The sequence below is a fragment of the Coffea arabica genome, chromosome 3c (genome assembly GCF_036785885.1).
Source record: "Coffea arabica cultivar ET-39 chromosome 3c, Coffea Arabica ET-39 HiFi, whole genome shotgun sequence".
NCBI classification, from domain to species: Eukaryota; Viridiplantae; Streptophyta; class Magnoliopsida; order Gentianales; family Rubiaceae; genus Coffea; species Coffea arabica.
This window is the reverse complement of record NC_092314.1, coordinates 13,972,879-13,996,898: the sequence shown is the minus strand read 5'-3', so window position 1 is coordinate 13,996,898 and position 24,020 is coordinate 13,972,879. Positions and strand designations below refer to the sequence as shown.

The 24,020-nt window shown below is 38.0% G+C and overlaps 2 protein-coding genes across 8 annotated transcripts; both read right to left on the bottom strand.

The window, feature by feature from the left end:
* Positions 1-463: 463 nt before the first annotated feature.
* LOC113733797 (replication protein A 70 kDa DNA-binding subunit D-like) lies at positions 464-11,159 on the bottom strand. 3 transcript variants are annotated; one of them, XM_072082318.1, is made up of 13 exons: positions 10,769-11,159; positions 10,110-10,671; positions 9,268-9,322; positions 2,763-2,907; positions 2,396-2,666; positions 2,215-2,311; positions 1,980-2,104; positions 1,802-1,880; positions 1,575-1,704; positions 1,337-1,488; positions 1,117-1,237; positions 816-1,044; positions 464-725 (listed from the first exon to the last, which is right to left on the bottom strand). In XM_072082318.1, exons 2-10 carry the CDS (start codon positions 10,171-10,173, stop codon positions 1,435-1,437), a joined length of 1,020 nt encoding a protein of 339 aa, XP_071938419.1. In that variant the 5' UTR covers positions 10,174-10,671; positions 10,769-11,159; the 3' UTR covers positions 464-725; positions 816-1,044; positions 1,117-1,237; positions 1,337-1,434. The 3 variants fall into 3 exon arrangements, with proteins under 3 accessions (XP_071938419.1, XP_071938421.1, XP_071938420.1); XM_072082320.1 differs by having other exon boundaries at positions 1,337-1,473; XM_072082319.1 differs by having other exon boundaries at positions 1,337-1,469.
* Positions 11,160-15,067: 3,908 nt separating this feature from the next.
* Positions 15,068-21,681, bottom strand: LOC113734961 (uncharacterized). 5 transcript variants are annotated; one of them, XM_027261752.2, is made up of 3 exons: positions 21,527-21,681; positions 20,107-20,226; positions 15,068-19,137 (listed from the first exon to the last, which is right to left on the bottom strand). In XM_027261752.2, exon 3 carries the CDS (start codon positions 19,065-19,067, stop codon positions 15,270-15,272), a length of 3,798 nt encoding a protein of 1,265 aa, XP_027117553.1. In that variant the 5' UTR covers positions 19,068-19,137; positions 20,107-20,226; positions 21,527-21,681; the 3' UTR covers positions 15,068-15,269. The 5 variants fall into 5 exon arrangements, with proteins under 5 accessions (XP_027117553.1, XP_071938417.1, XP_027117552.1 ...); XM_072082316.1 differs by having other exon boundaries at positions 20,128-20,226; positions 21,527-21,650; XM_027261751.2 differs by lacking the exon at positions 21,527-21,681 and adding an exon at positions 21,296-21,494.
* Positions 21,682-24,020: the final 2,339 nt, after the last annotated feature.

The window sequence follows — 24,020 nt, the reverse complement described above, 5'->3', positions numbered from 1 at the left end:
ATTGAATGCAGAACAGGGTAATATCTACTGAGTTTTAAATCAACTAAGGCCACAACATATTGGATAACATAGTTACGGTGAGGAAAAAATCTGAGTTTCTGCAAATGAATTGGAGCCTGCACAACTACACAATTTAAGGCTAATAGATACACTAAGTCTGAGCTGCTGAGCATAGTAAGTGGAGCTTACAATAGTTGGTGCGCTATTTAATAAGAGATTTATGTGCAGGAGAAAACTTGAATAGCTCTGATAAAGGCATTCAGCAAAAGTTGGCGTATAACAGATAGTACATTTACCACAAGGTCACTTAATAAGCTAAATAAAGTAGAAGGTGAATTCAAAGGATACTGTAACCAGTACATAATAGCTGTAAAGCATCAATTCAAATACATAGCTGTTGTTGATTGCAGGTTATCAGCAAACGTAAAAGTTGGCAGACCAAAATCAGTTTAAGGGGTATCCATGAACAAAAGACATCTTTCATTAATACATCAATGACCCTTCTAGGAATGCATAAGCAACCTTGCAAAAATATACGATAGCATGGCAGTGATAGAAACTACAGATTTCGTGGACAAAAAGCCTAACAGTTACAAGTCAGTTGATTCTTTGCTTTTTGCTAGAGCTGCATTCTGCATTTTCATCCTCTTCAGCTTCAGTGCTTTCTGGTTCATCAAACCTTTCAGAAAGGCGAACGCAAACCTTTGAACGAGCGCTATTCTCTCCTGCGACCATATTTGTTTGATATGTCACATTATTCAGCCGAAGTAAAATATAAACGCAGAACAAAAAATTGTGTAGTGCTTGTGAGTTACCTGGAGTTCCGAGCTGTATAGTACCAGATTCTTTGCTGGGGAAAGGAGGGTCATCTTTCACTTCACTTGTTAACTGTGGAGAATCAGCATCATCAATAATTTCAGAGTAGTATATAATTGTGTAGCGCTGCCTTGCATCTGCCAGCTGCGTTTGCACGGGTTTGATATGAACCAGAAACGTCTTTGATCTGAGCTCCTTGTGGACAAACTTGAGGGGAAGTGCAACATTCTGTTAAGGGAACGAAAAGTAAGAATAAAAAGTATAGAATACTTTTATTATCAGGATTTAGGAAGCAAGAACCTCATTAAAGTGCTGCATTGCTTCCAGTGCACTAAACGTCAGTAGGTTCTCTGCTAATTCGCCAAATACTGAAGCTGGTATCACGCCGGTGCTATCGGTCAAATCAACATCAAAGCGGCATCTGAAAATAGGCACATAATATGCAGTAATTTTTTGATGTGAACCAGCATTAGATAGCAGCGAATACAAACTAATATATTACAGGTATATTATTTAGCACCTAGGTACTGCAGGATGTTTCTCTTTGCACGAGTTACAGGTAAACTCAACTTGATAGTCTGCTACTGTAGCTCGGCAACAATTCTTACAGCTCATGTATCAATATTTCTGGAAGATATGCTCAAAAGAGAACTCTGCCTTCACCCATATAGTCTTAAAGGTGAGCAAGTATAAGTAAAAAAAGACAATCGTACACAAAAAAGAGCATGAAAGCAGGGCAACATGTTCGAGTCCCAAACCTTTTGTGACGAAGTTATGTTACAAATCCAAGTAGTTTTCTGATCTGACTTTAGTGACAGCTGTGGATTATATTTAATATAGTTCTTTTTTTCGGCAACTTCCTTAAACAACTTAGTGTTTCTCAATGCCCTGGATGAAAGGAGACATAAAAAGTAGTAAGACTGAAAGTGGGGACAGAATTTAGAGCTAAACTGTATAGAGGACGATGATTTGAAATATATCGCACCAGTTCTTGAGTTCTCTTGCTTCTTGTATAGGTGGATCAACAAGAATTACTGAATCAAACCAAGTACCAAGTGCGACCCCTGTATGGCGAAAATAAAGTATACATATCTTTACAGGTGTTGCAGGCAGGCAGAAAAGGCTAAACGGTGAAAATGTTTAAGTGTAAAATAGGGACAGACCATTATAGTTGTTGACTCTAACTCTGCGAGCAATGCTGACCGGATAGCTGTGAAGTTTAGATAGTATTTCCTGTCCCTCATTAGCCAGAAAACTATCCCATAGAGACAAGAGCACCGTCTGTGATCTGTGCTCGTGATAAAAATTAACAGTTACAGACTGAAGAGAGTGGTTGTAGAGGGAAAAAAAATAAAGGCTGTGTGAAGTTTTGCATAAACCGAGGATTGAAGCTCTTACTCTTCATTAAGCAGGACAAATTTCTGAACATCTGATTGCTTTGAGTTTTTGATAACAGTTTTCTTCTCAAGTGCACCAATCACAACTCCCAGCACGTCTGCGAACAATACAAAGAAGGGGATTATAAAAAAACTCTGGTCAGAACGTAAACATATTAAGAGCAAAGCATCGAAAGACTCACCCACTGATTTAGTTTTGTCATCCATGTATTGAACTAAGTCAGTAAACTTTGAATAGCAGAATTTTACAGGCATGACTTCATCATCATCAGCAATTTCGTCAATGACAGTCCTGCTGCTTATATCCCATTGAACAGTGAGTTCAGATGTTTGAAACTTTGGCGGTATGGTTCTGACCTCAGCATTGGATATTTTATATTTTTTATAGACCTGCAGAATCTTGCTCATTTTAGCAATATCATCATTGAAGATGATTTCTTTGAATCTTGATCCCTACTTAAAGAGGTGAAGTTAATACAACATAAAGAAAGCAAAACAATAGTGTACTTAAATGCTGAAATCTAAACATGAGCAATGGCTTCGACAAACCTCTGAATCGTAGAAAACAAATTTCTGCTTTCTTGTTGGTGTCCCCATTGAGTTTGTTATATGTTGCTTTTCCTGAACAGTGACGATGCAGCTCCAATTTTTCATGTGAGGCATGATATCTCGCATCGGCAGCAAGTTAGCCATCCTACAAACACACAGGCTGATGGATAAACGAACAGGAACCAAAAGATCCAAAAAACACAGTAATCCAACAATGAAAAATCTGTATGGCGATCTTACTTTAACATAAGCCAAGCAGAAAATTGTTTAGGCTTGAATTAATCTAAAAATTTCATCAAAGACAACATTTCGAGTTTTGCAATCTACTTTTGTGTCATCAAATGTTCCAAGGACAAGAAGAACTTTAACTTTAGCAGCTGTCTTAGCTTTGGACAAAGCAACATACAGCTGACCGTGAGAAAAAACTGGCTCACGTAGATAGATGCCGACATAGTCAAGAGTTTGGCCCTGCGATTTATTGATAGTCAAAGCGAAACAAAGGCGGACAGGAAACTGCGTTCTTATGAATGGAATCCCATTTTTGTCATTGTCAGGTGTTTGAAGAGGTATCCTTGGAATGAAAACTCTTTTTCCTCGATGATGGCCAAAAACAATCTCAGCAGAAATTGTGTGTTGGCCAAGTTCCCTACATATTAACCTTGTGCCATTGCAGAGACCTTTAGCTGGATTTAGATTTCTTAGAAGCATTAGTGGACAGTTTTCCTTCAACAGCAACTTATGAGGAGGGAGGCCTTTAGGATTTTGAGAATTGAGGAAGTCCTCATAATCACTTTGGTGTCGCTGATCAACAGTCTTGTCTGAGCTAATATAAGTTTGAAGGCTCTCAGGAAATCTCCTAATCATTATTTCATTGAGCTCATCAACTGAGCTATTTTTAGGAGTAAGGATGCACCTATTTATTAGGTTATAAGAATCTTGTGAATAGATGTTCAAATCTGGAAAGACACTTTCCAGTAGCCTGTGCAAAAGAAGTTGCATTGATAATGGGAAGTAGGAGGAATAGCTGGTAAACAAAAACTAAATTTGATTATATGTAGCCAGCTAACCTGTTTAAAGACTCCTCTTTATCGTAATAAGGAATAACTATATCTGATGATAAAGTTATTTCACCCTCATCATCAACAGGCTCCCTTCCCCCTCACACTCTTAGAAGGAATTGTGAAAATTCTGGATCAAACATAGCTCGCATATTTTGTGTGAGCTTGATCTTATGCAGTTTAGGCCACAGAGGAGAAATGGGAAAGGTCGACTGGATGAGAACTTCTTTAGTTGCTTGCTCAATCACAGGCAGAATCTGTCGAAAATCTCCTCCAAAAACAATAACCTTTCCTCCAAAAGGCAAATCTGAATCCATTAAATCCTTTAGGAATTCGTCGAAGGCTTCAATCGTGTCCCACTTAGCCATTGAAGCCTCATCCCACAGAATAAGCTTAGATTCTGAAATGAGTTTTGCAGCAGAACTTTGTTTACTAAGCTGACAACTCTTAGCCTTCGAGAAATCAAGCGGTATCTTGAATCTCGAGTGAGCTATCCTTCCACCAGGAAGGATTGATGCCGCAATTCCAGATGTTGCCACTGCAATTGCAATATGGTTCTGTGACCGTAAGGTTGCGAGAAGCGACCGATACAGGAACGTTTTACCGATGCCGCCGGGGCCATCAACGAAAAAAGCCTGGCCTTCTAAGGAAAAACATGCTGTTAAGATTAGATCATAGGCATGTTTTTGCTCAGAATTTAGCATCTGAGGCAAAAGCAGATCCTCAGGTGTCACTGCTAAGCTTTTCTCACTTTCAATCTCCTTTGTTAGCCGTTGAGTATAATCGCATGTAAAATCGTCAGAGACAAAGTGGAAATCAGTAATGCTTTTCCCCATTTGTTCAAGTGAATTGTTAATATCTTCCAAAACTTTTCGCCTAATTTTAGGAGAAGAAAAGCCATGGAATGGCTGCCGGTGATGATAGTCAGCAGAAAGTTCAAGTTCAAAATTTTCCCAAAGTGATCTGGGATTTGTTGGAGAACAATACACAAGGAGACTGGCAAACAAAAGCCTCAATGAGGACGGCATTTGAAATGCCATCGCTTCCTGAAGCGTCTCCTCTATATATGCATCGGACTGTAGAAGCCCAAGCGCTAAAGCAGCTTCTCTAAAAGAACCTAATTTCTGTTCATTAACAGTCAAAAGGTCTTCAAAAGAGGTCGGTGCAGCAATGTGTGTCAAAAGCAATCTCAAGTAATATCTTTCTCCTTCCTTTGGACAAACAGTGACCATACGACCAATTACCTTTCGACGCTTTCTTTCAGTCCACTCTTTATATTTAGCAGACCAAACAAAATGCTCAGGAAAATCTTTGTACAAGCATTTCAGATTCTGTGCTCTATGATTGGTTCTATGCATATGGAAAAACTGAGTTAATATTGTCTTAGAAAAGTCAATTTTACTCAGTAATTGCAGCAGGTCAGAGTTCTTGTCAAAGGAAATGAATTGCTGGTTTGGAAGGTGAATTTGAAGGGTGTAAACTGGCGGGGTCATTTCATTCAGCTTAAATTCATAAATGCGCCAAAAGACTTCTGGAGGCGAAACCCATCTACCTTTCTGGAAGTCCTTTATTTCATCAATAGCATCCGCTAATCCACAGGAAATAATCTTAAAGCTCACTTGATCGTGCCCTTTGAAAACATACTTATACAAGTACTTCATAAGCTTAAGAGTAGAGCAAATTTCCACATTGATGTGGCAATCAAATAAAGCAAGCAGGTAAGGGTTGTAAGGCATAACCCACCTATTATCAAGAGTAAATCTACAAACCTTCACTCTTTTGCCATCAACCCTTCTCCTATAACACGGATAGGTATCCTCACCATGGGTCGTTTGAGCAGAAAAGCTCTTTGGATAGCGATTCTTGCAGGCTCCATCTCTCATACAAGGACAAGACATATCCATGGCTCCGCAAGGACCATGGATCATGTGCTTCACAACAAGAGAATACAAGTGAGGGTATCTATCTTTGTCGGGCAACTTAGCACAAACTACTTTGTCGTACGACTCTGGATTAAGCAGCTTATGACCAGATTTTAAGATCAATAATAAATGGGCATGAGAAAAGCCTCGTTTCTAGAATTCGATCACGTAAACACACGCTGCAACCTCACCGAAGATCTGCTTATTCAGAATTTCTGCTTTAAGCATTTCAAACTTGGCTCTAAAAACTCTAGCGAGAAGGTCTGGCCGATCCTGAGATTTTTCATGGTATTTCAAATTTTTCTGAATCTCCTTCCATGCTGGATTACACGTCATTGTAAAGAAAATGTCTGGTTTTCCATATTTTTGTACCAGTGCCATCGCATCAAGATAACGACGACTCATATCTCTCGGACCACCTATAAAGGAAGCTGGAAGAATGACCTTACGACCAACCTTAGAAGCAGCAGTCTGGCCAATAGAAACACTATCAAGAACTCCCTGTAGAATTTCGGAACGTATATTGTTCTGCCGATGCCTATGAAAGTCAAGCAGACATGTTTCAATTTTGACATAAGCATCAACTGAAAACTGTTGTAGCAGCCTAAGAGTGTGTAATAGCATTGACTCATCATCGTCCCTTATTTGGAACCTATAACAGTAGTACTCCCTAGCAGATACAGTACTTTCCTCTGTTTTTCCTCGGTCAACAGTTATAAAGAAGGAAAATATGTTGTACATGGTTAGATGATGTAATGCAATGGGTAGATTAAATAGCTTATAAGAAGAGAGAAATGTGCTCGCCTCTTTGTTCCAAATCAATTAACTTCGATGAGGAGTTAACTGAAGTTGGATCAATGTTAATATCATCCTCACAATCGTCCCCTCCTCTTTTCCTCTTGCAAAGTCTTTTAATTCCATGGTGCCAGCCACACTCACCACGAGGGAAAAGGAGAGGGTACTGTAAAGGGTCGTAACAGCCATAGTAAAGTTGAATCCTGTAGCTATCAGCCGAGCGAGAATAAACCTGAATATGAGCGCGCCTATCGGATGACTGATCTTCACTTTCAGTCCATATAGCTGCTACTTGCGAGGCTGAGGGAAGGTTATATACTCGCTGGTCAAGTGAAGGATAACAATTAAGGACAATGTTTAGGTTGTCAATGTGTGGAACATCCCTAGGGCCTTTAAAGAAACGAGCATAAGGATTGTCGGAAAGAATACGCATAAGCAATTTTAAAGTGCTTTCACGTAGCTTATCTGAGTTACCAAGCCTCTTTGTTAATTCCTCATCAGTGTCAAAAAAATATAATTGGATTCCAGATGGTTGATCACCTGAGTGAACAAGACCATCAAGAAAGTGGTAAACTTGACCCTGAACACGGAAGGTATAGACACCTTTTGTGTTCTTTGTTAATTTAGAGTCATACTTCGCGGCAAAAGATGTAAAGCCAAGGTTGTTGTTAAAAGTGCGAACAATGGTTCTAAAGTGAGCATTTTCTTCATCATTGCCAATGAACAAACGTTTCAAATCGTAAGGCATTGGAGGAGCAACAATAGAGATCTCTCCTCCTGAGCAGCAAAAGGAAGGAGGTTCCAAATGGAACCTTTTCGCTCCACAATGCTCACAATCAGGAGCACGAGGTAGAACCAGAGATGCGTCAGGAATATTGCCAAGACGAGATATGGCTGAACGTGCAGATGTTAGTTTTTTCGCTGCAGTGTTATTTTGCACACAAGCGAGTTGATTAACTATGACTGGTGAGCCTGATGCATCAGGATGTAAGGCAACAAATGGCTAAAGAGAATCAGGAGCAAATTCGAACCTGAGCTGTAATTGGTTACAGATTCAGGGGGGCTGCGTTTTCTGGAGCGAGAGCGAACAGTAAATGGATCAGAAGAAGGAACCACCTTTCTGGTTTTTATCTGCAAGCAACCAGATGCTGGTCCACATCTGGATACCTCTTTTGTGTGAGCAGGAAAATTGCCCGTGGATTGCAGAACCGAATAAGGTAGGTAAAAGAGTCCCAATTTCCTTAAAGGGACACCGACTAAGAAAGGAAGAAGGCTTCTGGAAAGTCAGGATATAAAGTTGTTTATTCAGTATTTATAGACTGGCCGAAGTTGGCCAGTAGGTTTGCAAACATAGTGTACATAGTAAGGCAAGACAATACCTGCACAAGGTTGTTCTAAAGGAGAATCTGGAATTTCAGGCGGCAAAGAATTACTTGCAGAAGCAATTTTTTTTTAATCAATCGTTCAGAGTTCTTAAGAGACGATTCCAAAGGAAATAAGCCTAGTATAACTTCAGGATGTGAAAGGTTCACAGATTGTTCATTTTCAGGTGGGAGGGAGAATATGTGCTTATGTTTTCCTCTACCTGGTTCATCACTGAGTTGGGTAGAAGTAGGATGAACGGGAAATTTTTTTGGCTTTGCACCAACAGATGGCCTCTGATATTCCGTTGGCGCAAGGCTAGCACGGAACAGGAGTTCTGCAGTTTTGAACAAGGGCAAGCGTAACGCGAGAGACATAAGGGAAATTGTGACAGGCAAAAAAGACAAATTAGGTTGAATGGCGTCACAGAGTAGGAGTTAAACGGTTCAAGGGAGCGGACGTTAAACAAAGGACCTATACCTTCAGGAGAGAGTGTATTTTGGAGAGGCAGGTCTGTTCCAAAGGAGGGGTTAGGATGATCAGTAAAGGAACCAGGTGGCTGACACGACATAAAATCTAATCCTTCTCTAATTGCAAAGCCAGCATCAGTTGGAAACACAACATTTGTGTTTCGTAACGACTGAGAATGAGCAGTCGTAGGATCCTCACTACGGCATGGCATATGATGAGCATTTAGGAACGACACACCAGTTTGCACATATCCTAACGGGACCTTGCGAACACGAGGAGATGGAGTTTTTTTAGCTTTCTTTGAGGCTCGATTTTGTCTCCGAGAGCGCAGAAGCTCTGCTTTCTACAGAGGCGGCATTTCTGCATATTTTTTGCGGCGCATAGCATTCCTATCCATCTGATCGCTACACACTTGAGTAGGCAAAAAGAAAGCTAATGTACACCTCTAAAACACGATTACAGCGCTAACTAAATAAGTAAGAAGGAGGCCAAAGACGAAGCAAGATTGTAACACAAAGAAATGGCATAAGAGAGTGAAGCATCAAATAGTTCCATGTTTTTTCTAAAAAAAATAGAGGAGCAAAAGCTAAAGTGCAGATCTCACACAGCAGAATGAAACTGAGCAGACATAAAAAATAAAGAGTAAAGAAAAGGTAAAGTGCAGTTCTCACACAGAATTATGGAATTCAGTAAGTATAATAAAAAAGGAAAAGAGTGAAGGAAAGTTAAAGCACAGGCCTTACAGAGGACCATGGAACAGAGCACATAAGGAAAAGCAGATAAAGTTTGAGCCAAGCTGGTAGGATTAAAAAGTGAAGCAATAAAAGCATGTAGCAAATGATTATTGAGCAGGAGCAAGCTAAAAGCACATACGGAAGGGAGGATAAATAATGTCACCTTAACCTTAAGCCTTTGTCAGCCAACAGTAGAGCAACAAAGAAGAGGACAGAACCTGCTTCAGCATCGAATAAACCAGCAAGAGGGAAAATGGGTAAGAAGACACAATTTTAAAGAGTAAAATGCGGTACAACAAGCATTTCTTACAAGTAAGTCTGAAAGCTCTTAAAAAGATGGATGACTGGTCTATTTTCACTAGCATTTTTGAAGGGGGGGCGGGGGGAAGTAACCTCTTAATAAGTATTTCTGAAACAGTAATTCTTACAAGCATGTCTAACAAAAATGTACTCCTCCTGTAAGAGGGAGGGATACGCTTCAGAATACTGCTTGAAAAATATATGGTGTATAAGAAATGCTTAGTAAGAGCTTCAAAATAGGCGGAAGGTAGGAAAAGGTAACCTGTACGTAGTAACAGCAGCAGGACAAAAGGTGTAGAAAGCACAGCGATGCAAGAACTGTTCACAGAAGGAACATGGGAAAGGCAGGCGAAAAGAGTTTGGCAGAAAAACCAAATTTAAATAGGCCGAATGGGGAAAAAGAGAAGCAACAAAATGAGGAGCAAAGCAAAGCAAAGAGGCAAGAAAATAGTAACAGCTTAAGCGGGCATAAAATTTAGGTGCAAAAAAAAAAAAACAAATAACCACGACAATGCAGGTAACGCCCTCAGGAGGAGCTAAAAGCAAACAGTAACAGCAGAATTAAACCTTACGCAAGAAGGCAGTAAGACAGCAACTCTTAGAAAGACCTGGAAAACTGGGGGAAAGAAACAAGGCTATAGCTGAAAGTGAAGAATCAAGCAAGTGGAGGGCAAGAAAAGAGCAATGGAAATGAGGCACAATTACCGTGGTGCATGATGACGAAAGCTGGAAAAGGCGGAATTAGAAGCTTAGAAACCCCAACATACATCGGACAAACAAAAAGCTTTTAGTCTTGTCAATCCAAGGAAAGAGCAAAAAAGTGTTTTTTGGCAGCTCTATAGAGCAGAGCTGAAGCTTCTCCTCACCAAAGCGCAAAGAGAAGGAAGAAACTCAGTAAGATGCAACGGTGCATCTGGTTTTAAAAGAAGGGCAATCTCGTAAAACCATACCAACCACATTGAGCCCATCACCAAACACCTATCAGCAATCAAACCATCACCACCCGTCAAAGCTACTGAGATGGCAACGTTCATTTGCAAAATCGAAGGTCCTTCTTCTTCTATCTCGGACAAAAGCAAGGCAAGAAGAAATGCACTTCCCAGTGAGAGCACACCAGTCCCACGTGATTGACGACCATATTCCAGCCAATAAAAGCTAGCCACGTCAGCACAAAACCACCACACTTAACAATTCCATTTGCCCTTTTACTAGATAGGGAATTAAACCTTACGCAAGAAGGCAGCAAGACAGCAACTCTTAGAAAGACCTGGAAAAGTGGGGGAAAGAAACAAGGCTATAGCTGAAAGTAAAGAATCAAGCAAGTGGAGGGCAAGAAAAGAGCAATGGAAATGAGGCACAATTACCGCGGTGCATGATGACGAAAGCTGGAAAAGGCGGAATTAGAAGCTTAGAAACCCCAGCATACATCTGACAAACAAAAGCTTTCAGTCTTGTCAATCAAAGGAAAGAGCAAAAAAGTGTTTTTTGGCAGCTCTATAGAGCAGAGCTGAAGCTTCTCCTCACCAAAGCGCAAAGAGAAGAAAGAAACTCAGTAAGATGCAACGGTACATTTGGTTTTAAAAGAAGGGCAATCTCGTAAAACCATACCAACCACATTGAGCCCATCACCAAACACCTGTCAGCAATCAAACCATCACCACCCGTCAAAGCTACTAAGATGACAACGTTCATTTGCAAAACCGAAGGTCCTTCTTCTTCTATCTGGGACAAAAGCAAGGCAAGAAGAAATGCACTTCCCAGTGAGAGCACACCAGTCCCACATGGTTGACGACCATATTCCAGCCAATAAAAGCCAGCCACGTCAGTACAAAACCACCACACTTAACAATTCCATTCGCCCTTTTACTAGATAGGTAGATGAAAGCCGTTGTTGCTGCAATAATTCATGAGTAAATCTTATACACACTAACGATATATATACTATTATAATTACATATACGATACATATGCAAAATTTAAGTTTTAAATTCAAATTCGAATTATGTGTCATGCATCTAATGATGAAAATGGATATATTGTCCGTGTATAGAAAATTAATCCATAATTCACAACTCCACGTTCAAGTAACAGAAGGTCATAGTGTGGTTCCTAATGTTTCAATGAGTCATTCTCTACATCAAAAATGGCCCGAAAGTTAGGGGAACAAATAGATGGAACTGAGCTGAATTGATTCATATTGGGGTCAAAGTCCTCAAAAGTTGCTCTTTATTGTTTTTGATCAGGACAAAGTTTAAGAAGTGGCCACGCATGTACCCAAAACCTTGTTAAAAAGTCTCTTGAAGCAGGTTTGATTGTGTTATCTTCGGCTCCATTCTATTGTTGTATTTGATGTAATATTTGGTGTATAATTACATGGATTAATGTTATATATACCTTCAGTATAAAGATTTTTTTAACACTAAGGTATAGATATATGATACATAAACAAAAATAAATTTAAAATTTGAACAATGATGATGTTACATTCATTTAAATCAGTTTGTATCAAAGAAAGCTTTACACTAACAATGTATAAAAATTAATCCCTAATTATATTGTATTATTGTACCAAGTATATGTGTAATAGTTTGTTTATGTACATCATTTTTTTTTCAAATACAACAATATATTATGATTTTAACGTGAATCTTGTATACAATAACTGTTGCTCAATTGGCTCGGACACCAGACGACTTGTGGACAAAAATTAAACCGTACGTAACCTAGATCCGTTAATAAGGTACATTTAATAAGCTTTTGTTCCATGTTTCTAATAATAGTTTCAAAAAATGTGCTGCTTAATACCTTTTTCCTTTTTATGACAACCCCTTAATTTTGTTAAAATTTGAGTATGAAAAGGCACATAAACCTTACCTCTTTGAACGCGTTGATACTTGGTACGATTGGATTGTGTTATGTTGGGATATTTAAAATATTTTTCATCGCCTTTTGTTGATTTTTCAAACAACTAGAAAAACAGTTTGAATAGCAAATAATTGTTTTGAATAATTTTAAAAAAAAAAGAAAAACAATTTGGATTGCAATTAACTATTTCGAATTACCAGGTGAAATAGACTAACACTGAACAAACTAATGTTTAGGTTGGTGACAAAAGGAAAAAAAAAAAAAAAAGATTTCTACCCCTTCTTTTCTCTTTCTCTTGATTTCTTTAGCGATAAATTCTTCCACCTCTCATCCTCTAGCTTTTCCATGAGAGAGACAAGCTCTCCCTAGGGATTTTTCTCTTTGTTTATTAAATAAATTTTCTCTCATAGGATTCTCCAAGTAAGAATTTACTCCCTCTTAGATTTTCAAAATTGCAGTATCTCCTTTTCTAAGATTTTTCTGGCAAGAGTTTCTTTCACTCCCAGTGAGAGAGTTTTTTTTTTTCTTTGTTCTTGCTAAATTTGAGGTATCTCAAATCAATTTGGTTGGATCTAAACTTTCTACCGGGAGTTAGAACTAGTGGAAGGCATCACAAATTACTACAGGAGATGCAGAGATTTAGTAATATTTGTAAGAAACACTGGAATTTTACAGTGTTAATTATCTGTTAGTGGTTACTCAAATCTGAAGGAACTCCCTCGTATGTTTTTCTTATATTTGCCATGAATTAATGAAATTCTCTTGTTTATTTTGACAAAAAAAAAAGGGGCCTGTCTTATGAATTTAAGAGCGAGGCATGTTCATTTAGTCCCCTATCTAAACCTTGTATTTGGTACTAATTTATTATGATAAGTAGCTCAAGTAGTTTGTTTGTAGAACTGGAAATAAACATAAATTGTATGATTTGTGTATGTGTGTATCTATGTGTGTGTGTGTGGGTTGGGGGGGAGGGGGAAGTGGGACGTGTAAACGCGTGGCAAATGCTGCAAAATGTCATCATACTATTATCTTTTATTACATTTCGTCACTTAACTATTTTTCTTAGCCAAAAATATCACCTAACTATGTATTTTTTTTTTCATTTAGGAGTATTTCAGTCTTTCGATTAGAGTAATCCTTTAAGATTGTGTAGAGTCTTGCTCCAAAGATAGACGGCGAGATAGCACATGGGGATCGATCACGAACCTGATCGTTACTATCAGACTATGGAACCAGTCGGACTACCTACACGGCATCACCTAACTATTAAAAATGCAACTTCTTGATCATTCTATTAAATCTAGGCGTTAAACACTACTGAAAAATCACATGCATGACATGCGCAAAGGATTTCACTACCGGAAAATCACATGCATGACATGCGCAAAGGATTTCAGGGAAAATAGGAGGAGTATTGACCTGGACAGTGCAGAACTCCATGATGATTATTCACAAGGTGCAGATCAACATGTAAACACGGTTGCAAGCAAGGGAAAGTTGCCGCAGCAGATTGCCAAAAGTTTAATGCTGCTGGTGCTTTTACTGATTGCGGTGCAGATGCATTGCCGGACACCGGGAATGTTTTGAGTGAAGAGAATGCAAGCCATATTGCTGATCGGCAGGCTTCATTATCCTTGACTGATAGCCTGGTTTCTTAATGGCATCCTAAGTAACGGAAGGGTAGGGTGTGAATCGGAATCGAAATCGGTAATTCGGAACTTTGAAATTGAAAATTTTCAAATCAGAATTTTCGACTGATTTCGATTTCGAATTCACCAACTCTGAATTCGAATTCGTCGGTAAATTCCGATTTCATCGAATTTATGAATATAAAAATTATTATTATAATATAAATGTTATATTATATATATATATATGAAGAACATATTTGAAATCGAAATAGGAATTTCGAATTTCGATTTCGATTTCAATTTCGAATTGTGAATTCGAAATTGGAATTTTCGATTTGAAAAATCTCATTACCGAATTCTACCCGAATTCGACCAATTCGAAATTGGATACTGATTTCCATTCCGAATTACCAAATTATCGAATTCGAAATTCCAAATTCAATTCGAATTTTCACATTTGGTTGGTAAATCGGAATTTTTCGATTTTGCACACTCCTATGGAAGGGTGTGGATTATGGCACTTTCAAACAGTACAATTGGAGTTTTCTCGGTTGTTTTTAGTAGGACATGCACTGGTTTGTTATTTTCAAGGATCTTAATATTGCCTGTTGGTTTTATGGATTCTATTACATTTTTTTTTTAGTATAACCAGAGGGTTCGAACTCGAAACGTCTCACCTATGTTTCCTCCTCGCAAACTACCCATCTATCTCTCCCCTCAGATTCTTTTATATTAGATGCTTTTTAAAACAATATATATATATATATATATATATATATATATATATATATATATATATATATATACACATTTCCACATATTTCTTTCCCTCCAAGAAAACAATAATTGCGGAACATGCCTAATTTTTTAGGTGCTCAAAGAATATAATCACTTTTACAGTGAATAAAAGGGACATTATAGCCTTTTCAAGCTTGAAAGTCCGAGGTTCAAACTTGGCTTTATCTATTGGGAGCAATGTGGTCATTAAATGATTTGAGGGGGCAAAGTGAAACAATGATCACATTACAGGGGGGGTTTATTGTATTTCACCCTTATGATTGGGTAGAACATGAATTTTTACTTATTTTCTTTTTCTGGTATCAGTATCCCATCATAGACCTCATGACTAATTTTTTTTGCTGCACTTGAATGTTGGCATGCTAGGTAAACAAGATCAAGAAAGTTGAGTTACATAGCTCCATATCTATTATTTACATGCTCAGTCATTATAGTACCATTAAGTAGCTACAAACTGGTCAAATCAGCAAGTAATTCTTCATGTTATATGAGATTATAAGGTACAATCACAAACCAGAGATCAAATTTCTGTCTACTCAACATTGTTTGATTTCAATCAAACAGCACAAGTTCAACCGTAGGTCTTTGCCCCCTTCAACAGCTTCACAACTTCAAGCATTGTAGGCCTCTTCCATGGCTCATCACAGGTGCACCTTCTGGCAATTGCAAGAACTTCTAGCATTTGAGTTTTCCACGCTGCTGAAGAAGCAGAGAGATAAGGGTCTAGTACTTCAGACTCCCTTCCCCTTGCAACCATCCACCTCATCCATCCAACAAGATTTCCTCCCTCAATATCAGCTTGTCCAGTTGGCGCTTTTCCTGTCAGCAGCTCCAGTATCACCACCCCAAAGCTGTAAACATCGCCTTTGGTTGTAGCCATCATGGTCTGACCATACTCTGGTGGGATGTATCCAAATGTACCAGCAAGAACGGTGGATACATGAGTCTCACATGCACTGATGATCCGTGCCAGGCCAAAATCCGATACTCTTGGTTCAAAATTTCTGTCCAAGAGTATGTTGCTGGATTTTATATCCCTGTGAATGATGTGAGGAACAAATCCATGATGTAGAAACGCAAGACCTCGTGCTGAACCAAGACAAATCTTGAACCTAGTAGGCCAATCAAGGGCTTGAATTGCATCTGCCTGATTCCTTAGCCAAAAGTCAAGGCTTCCATTCTCCATGTATTCGTATATTAAGAACCTCTCATCTGCAAAGACACAGTAGCCCAGCAATGGAACTAAATTTTGATGATTTACCTTTCCAAGTGTCTCCAGTTCAGCCAAGAATTCGCGATTACCATGCAAGTGACCTCCATTAAGTCTTTTGACAGCAAATGTCCGACCTGGCAGAGAAGCTTTATAAACTGTTCCAAATCCACCATCACCAATAATGTAGCTTTTACTGAAGTTTTCAGTAGCTGATAAAATATCTGCAGGATTTATCCGCAATAAAGAGTGCTCAAAAGTTGCGATATTGATGCTCAGAGGTACTTTTGGCTTCTTCACCAAAAGCTCATCAGATGACGCTGGCTCAGTTGCTCCAACAATCTTATTGCTGCCTCTTTCAAGTATCATGGCTTCTTGTCTCAGCATTCTCCACCTCACAAGACCAATGAGGATGATCAGGGAAACAAGTGTGGCACCAAGGGCAATACCCAATACAGAAGCATGAGATAAAATTACTGGAGATGAATCGCGATGTCTATGCAGGAAAATATTCTGGTTTAGCAGGCAAATTTCAGTATCCTTACAAGTATCAGGTACATTGCCTGTGAATTTGTTGCCAGAAAAATTAACAAATGCAAGGCCTTCTATATCACATATGTTACAAGGAAAGGAACTCTGGAAATTGTTGTTGGATAAGTCAAGATATGTCAAGGCAGCAAGAGATGAAAGAGACAAAGGCAGAGTGCCTGTTATTGAATTATTGTGGAGGTCTAACATGGAAAGAGATGTTAAATTAGAGAGAGAGTCACAAAGGTTGCCAGAGAGTTGGTTAAAACTTGCATTTAGGAATAAAAGAGAACTGGTGCTTCCAGGACCAACAGACAGAGTTCCAGAGAGAGAATTCTGGCTGATGTCCAAAAATGTCAAACTTACTATATTGAATATTGAAGGCGGCAATGGACCAGATAACAGATTATGTGAAAGGTCAAGCTTCACCAGACTTGACATTTTAGACCCAAAATTTTCTGGAATTGCGCCTTTGATCTGGTTATGTGAAAGGTTCAGACCTTGAAGGCTCATCGAGGTCAAATGAGAAGAGATGGGACCTGTCAGACTGTTGAAAGACAGATCGACCGATGTCAAGTTTGGCAAGCCAGAAATTTCAAATGGAATGCTCCCATTGAGTCTGTTCCCCTGCAAGTTTAATTTCGACACGACAATGCATTTATTGATTGATGCAGGAATTTGACCCTCAAGCTCATTATTGGACAAATCAAGCATTCCATAGTGCTGAACGAACTCAGAATCTGGTAAAGGCACCTTCTGAAACCCAGAGCAGATCTCCTCAGGTATAGAACCAGAAAATTGGTTGTAGGACAAGACAAGGTTGTCAAGTAGCTTCAGTTGAGATATGGATTTTGGAATGGGACCTGTCAGTCTGTTTGCCCCAAGGTCCAGAGAAACCAGTTTCGTACACTCAAAAATCTCCAAGGGAACCTCTCCAGTTAATCTGTTGCCATGTAAAGAAAGATTAGTGAGGTTTTTCAGTTTCCCAATGCTCACAGGAATACTTCCTTCAAAGAGATTATTATCTAGTTGCAGTCTCTGCAGGGTTGAAACCTTGGCAATTGCGCTGGGAATTGGACCTTCAAGCATATTGTTGCTCAGTGAGATCTCCATCAGCGTCTTTGATTCCGATAACTGATCGGGAATCTTTCCAGAAAACTTGTTTTTTGAAAGCTCCAAGGTAATAAGCTGAAGGTCCCCCAGATAGGCAGGTATTTCTCCAAACAGACCATTTTCAGACAACACCAAATCTGTGAGGCTCAAACAATTGCTGAAAGTTTTGTCTATGCTACCAGTGAAGTTGTTATCAGACAACTGTAGATTGCTTAGGGACTTAGCATTGCAAATTTCAGATGGCAATTCCCCAGACAGCTTGTTACTACTAAGATCAAGTGATGACATTAAAGGCAGATCAAGTGGTGGTAAGGATCCACTTAAGAGGTTCTTTGAGAGTATTATGGACTCTACTTCTTTCCAATTAGAAATCCACCCAGGCACAGGACCTGACAAACAATTAGAATCAAGGAGGACAGAACTAATTGACTCCAGTCCTGCAAGGTCTTCAGGTAATGGACCAGATAAGGAGTTAAAGGACAGATTGATGATCTTCAGCCTCTTGCAGTTTCCCAACTGTGGAGGGATTTTTCCAGTTAGTCCAGCATTTGGAGCAATGAGATAATTTAAGTTTGTTAGCCTACCCACACTTTCAGGCAGTTCTCCCTTAAAAATGTTCTCTGCAAGATTCAAGTAAGTCAAGCTTCTAAGCTCTGTTATTTCTTCAGGAATATTACCGCTAATTCTGCAGTTTTGCAGATCCAGTGACTGAAGGTGTTTCAGGTTCCCAATTGTTATTGGCAGAGGTCCAGTTAATGAATTCCATGAGAGATCAAGAGTTCTGAGCCTCCTTAAGTTTCCAATCTCTGGAATTATTGGCCCTGAGAGTTTGTTTTGTCGAGCATCAAAGTATAGTAGCCTGGTGAAATTGCCGAAACTGGAAGGTAATCTTCCAGAGAAATTATTTACACTGAGGTCAAGAGACTGCAATTTCTTTAAATTCCCAAGCTTTTCAGGAATATTCCCATAAAACAAATTTCCATGGACCGAGAGTTCCAACAATTCTTCAAGCAAGCCTATTGCTGATGGAAAACTTCCAGAAAAGCTATTGTCATCAAGCACCAGTTGTCTGAGATTTTTGAGGTTGGATATAGTTGGAGGAAGCATTCCAGTCAGTCTATTGTCACTCACGTCCAGACTCTCTATATTCTCTAAATTCCAAACGCTTTCAGGGAAACCACCCGTAAGGGCACAATGGCTGAGATTCAGGTACTTAATAGATTTAAATTCACCAATAAGAACAGGAAAAGGAAGACTTAGAGGTGAATTTGTACAAGATAAATCTATTTGCCTAACAACTGCACCTTCGCATCTAATCCCAGTCCAATTGCATGGAGAAGTTTCTGATTCAAACCAGCTAGGAATTGCATTTCTTCTTGAGATTAGAGACTGCCGAAGAGCTTTCAATAACTCCACATCCCCAAGAAAAATCCCATGTGTCAATGCAGGATAAATGACGAAGGCAAGGATAATTGTGAGGACATGACAAACTTGGTATCTGAATATGAGCTTTGGCATGCTGAACTGGGTTCAATCTGATTATGACCGGATGATATATACTACTCTGGGAAGTACTTTTCCTGCAGGACTTGGTTTTGCAGGTTGAAACAAAGCTTATCAGGAAGATATGCTCGAGCCAGATTATGTGTTTAAGAAAATATGAAAACGTGAAGCTCATTACTAATGTATTAAGCGAGAAGATATGATTCATGAAATACCAGGCTTGCTCTCTCGCATTGATAAAATGTAGATGATAAACACAACAATGGCGCTTCATAAAATGACTAGGCACTAGTAACCACATGACATGTTTAACATACTGGCATCTATCAAGAGAATGAAGGCAGAAAAACCTGGTAGTTGAAACTAAAACTAAGACATAACTCAATGGAACAGGAGAAGTCTAGTACAGTCTCACACATTCAGAGATGAGAATTACTTTTTATCATAAGCAAAACAGCAAAGAAAAGCACCAATCTACCAGAACTTTTCTTTTCTGTCTAATAGGCTACCAGATTCTGCACTACTCTGTCAGGTAATCAGCAAAGTCTCATGCAAATCCAAGACAAACATGAATCAGTTTCCAACTTTGCAGCTATTAGACTACAGCCACATATATTGAAAAACAACAGTAAAAGAACGGAAGAAATTTTTCTGTTTGTGTCAAGGGATATGCTCAAGTGGATAAATTATAGTATCCAAAAATCTCTTTTTTTTTTTTTGTTGATATGCACTATGCGCATTTTATCTAGGACAACCTTGGGAAATTGCAGGTTTTTTTCATTAGGATAGCTGTTCTTTCTAAAATTCATCTTGCCATATACTAGATAAAAAGGGTAGCACCTCCATAACTTAGTATGGAATGATCAAGACATTATTCATTCCCTGGAATAAACGCTATTGGTTTCTATTAAACCTTGAGCAGTTATTTGGAAAGGCCTAATGAAGTTTTGTATTCATGACGCTAACATAAGCAATGACAAGTACAGAGAGAAAGCAAGTAATAAGCAAGTCTAAATGAAAGTCAATCAATTCACTACATTATTGTTGTTCTTACTGCAGGTTAAGGATAAAGTACTTGTGACTAGTAGAGCTTCAAGGTTGATGCACAAATTCCTCCCCCAGAGCTGATGTCAGCTTGAACCAGAGTGATAACCGACTCCAGTTAACAACTCACCTGCAGAAGGGAAAGCAGTTGACAATTATAATCAGTTTCAGCCCAAAAAAAACAAAAAAAGAATAATCATCTCTAGACTATTTCAGGCATTCAGGTTCCACAAAAAGGAAAAAAGAAAAAGAGAGATCAAGCATAGTATTACGAACAATTAAATACACAAGTGTGTCTGGAGTCTGGAGACAGATGAAACTAATAGTTAGTGAAGAACAATTCTTTCCAAATAGCATTTCATATTTCCACGCAGCAACATTACAATCAAAAAAAAAAAATTACAATCAAAAGTCTAGCTCTATAAAATATGATGAAGATAGACAAAAGCCACCATTACATTTAAAAACTGAAAATTAAACAAAAATAAAAGGAAAAACAGGAGTAAGAAAAATAAAATAAAATAAGATCTTGATCATGATCTTTTGCATAACTGAGAAGCAGCTGAAAAGAACATGGCCCCACAAGTCTTCTCAGAACTTGATCATCACAAAGGAAGAAAAATGTTTGCTAGAAAAACGGTGGTGGAGAGTCTGCTAAGTGGGGTTATCACACATTAGCACAGAACCCATAAAAAAATTAAATCAAATGCACTTTTTATACTTTTAATCCTTATAGGCTTTTGGCTCAAAAAAGATTTTCACACACAACACACACTAAACAACTACCTCAGACGCACGCACACACACACACACACAAAAGCTATTAGGTGAGTACTAGCTAGCATAAATGTTGTTCCACAGTCCATGATCAAGCTATGCCTGTATGAATAGGCATTTCTCCAACGAAATAAGCAAGCAAAAAAAAAATTGAAAGAAAAAAAAGGGTCTGTTTTGAAAGGATAAAAAGAGCTCCAAAATTTCATCTTTTGCCAATTTTGTGCAGCTTTCTTCCAAAAGATGGATCATTTTAAGCAAAACCCAGTATTCCTCTCAACCCCAAAAGACCAGAAAAATCACAAAATCTGATACAAAAATTAAAACAAAAATCCACAAATGTGAAGCAAGAATAATCCCCTAAATTCCTCCCCCCCCCCCCCCCCTCAAAAAAAAAGACACAAAGAGCTTGTGGCATTACTTACTTTTCTAATAGAACTGATCATACACATAAACCCCGCCAAAAATCAGTGCATTATTTGCTGACTACGCTGTTTCAAAGTTCAAACCTTCACTCTGTGTGTGTTTTTGAGTGTGTGTGTGGTTTTTTTTTTTTTTTGGTGCTTATCAAGAGTTCAAGAACTGATGAAAAATGGGAAGAACCATCATGAGTGTACAATTATGGAAGTCTAATTAGTTCGAAAACAACACGATACCTTCATGAATGAGAGAGAGAGAGAGAGAGAGAGAGAAGGTGTAAGCTGGCACCAGTACAGTACCACTAGCAGCAAGCAAAGGCAAGCAAGTACTAGTACCACTGCCATAACCGATATGCTTTTCTGGCATACGTTAAAGTTGGCTTTTCTCCAATAGGGAACGAGTGAAAAGTGGAAAACCACGCCTTCAAGGCTAACTCCTTTTTTTTTTTTTTTTTTTTTTTTTTTTTGCGTTTTTCGGTCTACTGTGGAAGTGAAGGGTGGGATCCCCCATGGTGACAACAGCAGAGATTTGATTCTCTGTTTGTTCTGCAGATGGGTACATAACATTATACAACGGATCATAATGATTATTGTACTGTGGTCAAAGAGATAAAGACGTCGTCGTTTTAATGGGTAACTTCCTCTTCATTTTCAATTCCGTTTATTTGTGTAAACTGATAGAATTTCAGTGTAAATTGGTATAATTGGGCTAAAAACCTTAATTATAACCCAATTAATGTAAAACTCATTATTATTATATATATATATAAGTTTACATTGATAGTAGTTTTAAAAATGCAATTTCTTTCAGAGGAATTTTCTAATACACGTTAAATACACGGTTTCGTTTGGATTGAGGAATATGATGAAGGATTTGAAATCCATCCGAATCATTTTAGTTGTTTAGATTGGTTAAGAAGCATTTAGATTTATAATTTAGCAATTCTAAAAATATATTTTAAACACTATAATAATTTATGATTCATAAGTTCAAATACCTCCTTTATAGTCTAAACAATTAGAGGAGTTTGAGAAAATTTCAAATTCTTCATCAAATCCTTCAATTCAAACGCAGCCTTAAAGTACTAGTACTCATTAATACACTTAAATTGTCATATGAGGAGAGACATTCACATTTATTGTGCCCTTAAATTTAGATACTTTTTTTAATTAACTATATTCTTACAACAAAATTAGCATATTAACCCTTTCTTAATGAGGCACCCCTTAACCAAGCCCTTTTTTTATATGAAAATGTAAAAAATTTTAAGCGTGTTTGGAGATAACACTATTTGAAAAAAAAACTAGAATAATACTATAGTATATTTTGTGATATAATATCTATGAGATATTAAGGTAGTTAGAAAATCTAAAATTTTAATTAAAAAATCATTTATGAAATTAAAAAAGTGGTTTTAAAAAAACTACTTATGATGCAAAAGAAATTCGGACAATAAGTTATCCGGGCAAACCTATAAACATATTTAGATGCATGCCATGTACCTTGAAAAATTCATTTAAATAGAGGGTATGCATTATGCATTCGAATTCATCAACGTAAGAAAATTTTCCATAATGCAAATAAAGTTACACCAAATGTATATGGCCTAATCTCGTTCAATTTTTGTATCTGATTTTAAATTCTGATTCCCAGTTATCCTTTTTCATTTTCTTGTCTACTTTTACAATTGGATTTTAGGATTTTTTTTATAACTAAAATATTGAAAATCTAAAATCTACTTAGGAGTAATTTTAGCCGATTATTATTTTCTCTGCAATCACTTTCGATAATCAATTTTATTTTATTTTTTTTGCAAAATTTATAACAAAAAATAGGCCAACAAAGTACAACTTAATGATGCTTGGTGATACAAAGGAACTGATTTGACACATGGTGCTTGAACATGTGAATCAAGTACGTGTAAAATCTTTGAAGTAATAATTGAAGTTTCCAGTTTCGGATATATCATTTTGAAAAAAGAGTTTTCATTTTCAGTTTCAAATTCAATTCTTCATCATCATTTATTCCAATGTTACATCATCATGACAAATATTTGATTAGACTTGGTCTAGTAGAGCCAAATTTTACCATCCCACATCGGTTGATCGTGAGGTCTTTATTCTGAGTTTAAGTTTTATGGGAGCACCTTCCTGTCACCAATTGACTGGATGGATGTTTCTTGTGAGTTCCGCTTAAATTGCTCTTTTTGGGCTGGTTTAACTGTTAACTCCTAAGTGTTTCTAATCTAATTACTTGTAATCTTTGGGAAAAAAACAATAGTAGAGCCAAATTTTCCCACATTTTTATTGTGCATTTAATATGTGAATTAATGAGAGGATATGGCAAATTTTGAAACAGTCGGTCTACGAGTGGGGTCGTAGACCGGATTTTTGCTCTTCGTCGCACGCAAACAAAAGCCGGATTCGCGGGAAGCCCCACGGTATTGTGGGGCCCACCGGTTTGGTCCTTTGGTTTTGTAACGTCTGCCGTTGTATAGAGTGTAAAAAGAGTAGGCTGCTGGACGGTTATGTTGGAACACAATTCTGTCTTTACTTCCATTCTTCATAATTTTGTTGTTGACCGCTTTACTGGGCCCTTCTACGTTACTACTCCCTCCGTCTCACTCTGATAGTCCTGTATTCCTTTTTCATCTGTCCCAAATTATAGTTCACTTTTCAATTGAAGAATGTAGTTGTATTTTAATTTTTCTAAAATACCCTTATTCAATGT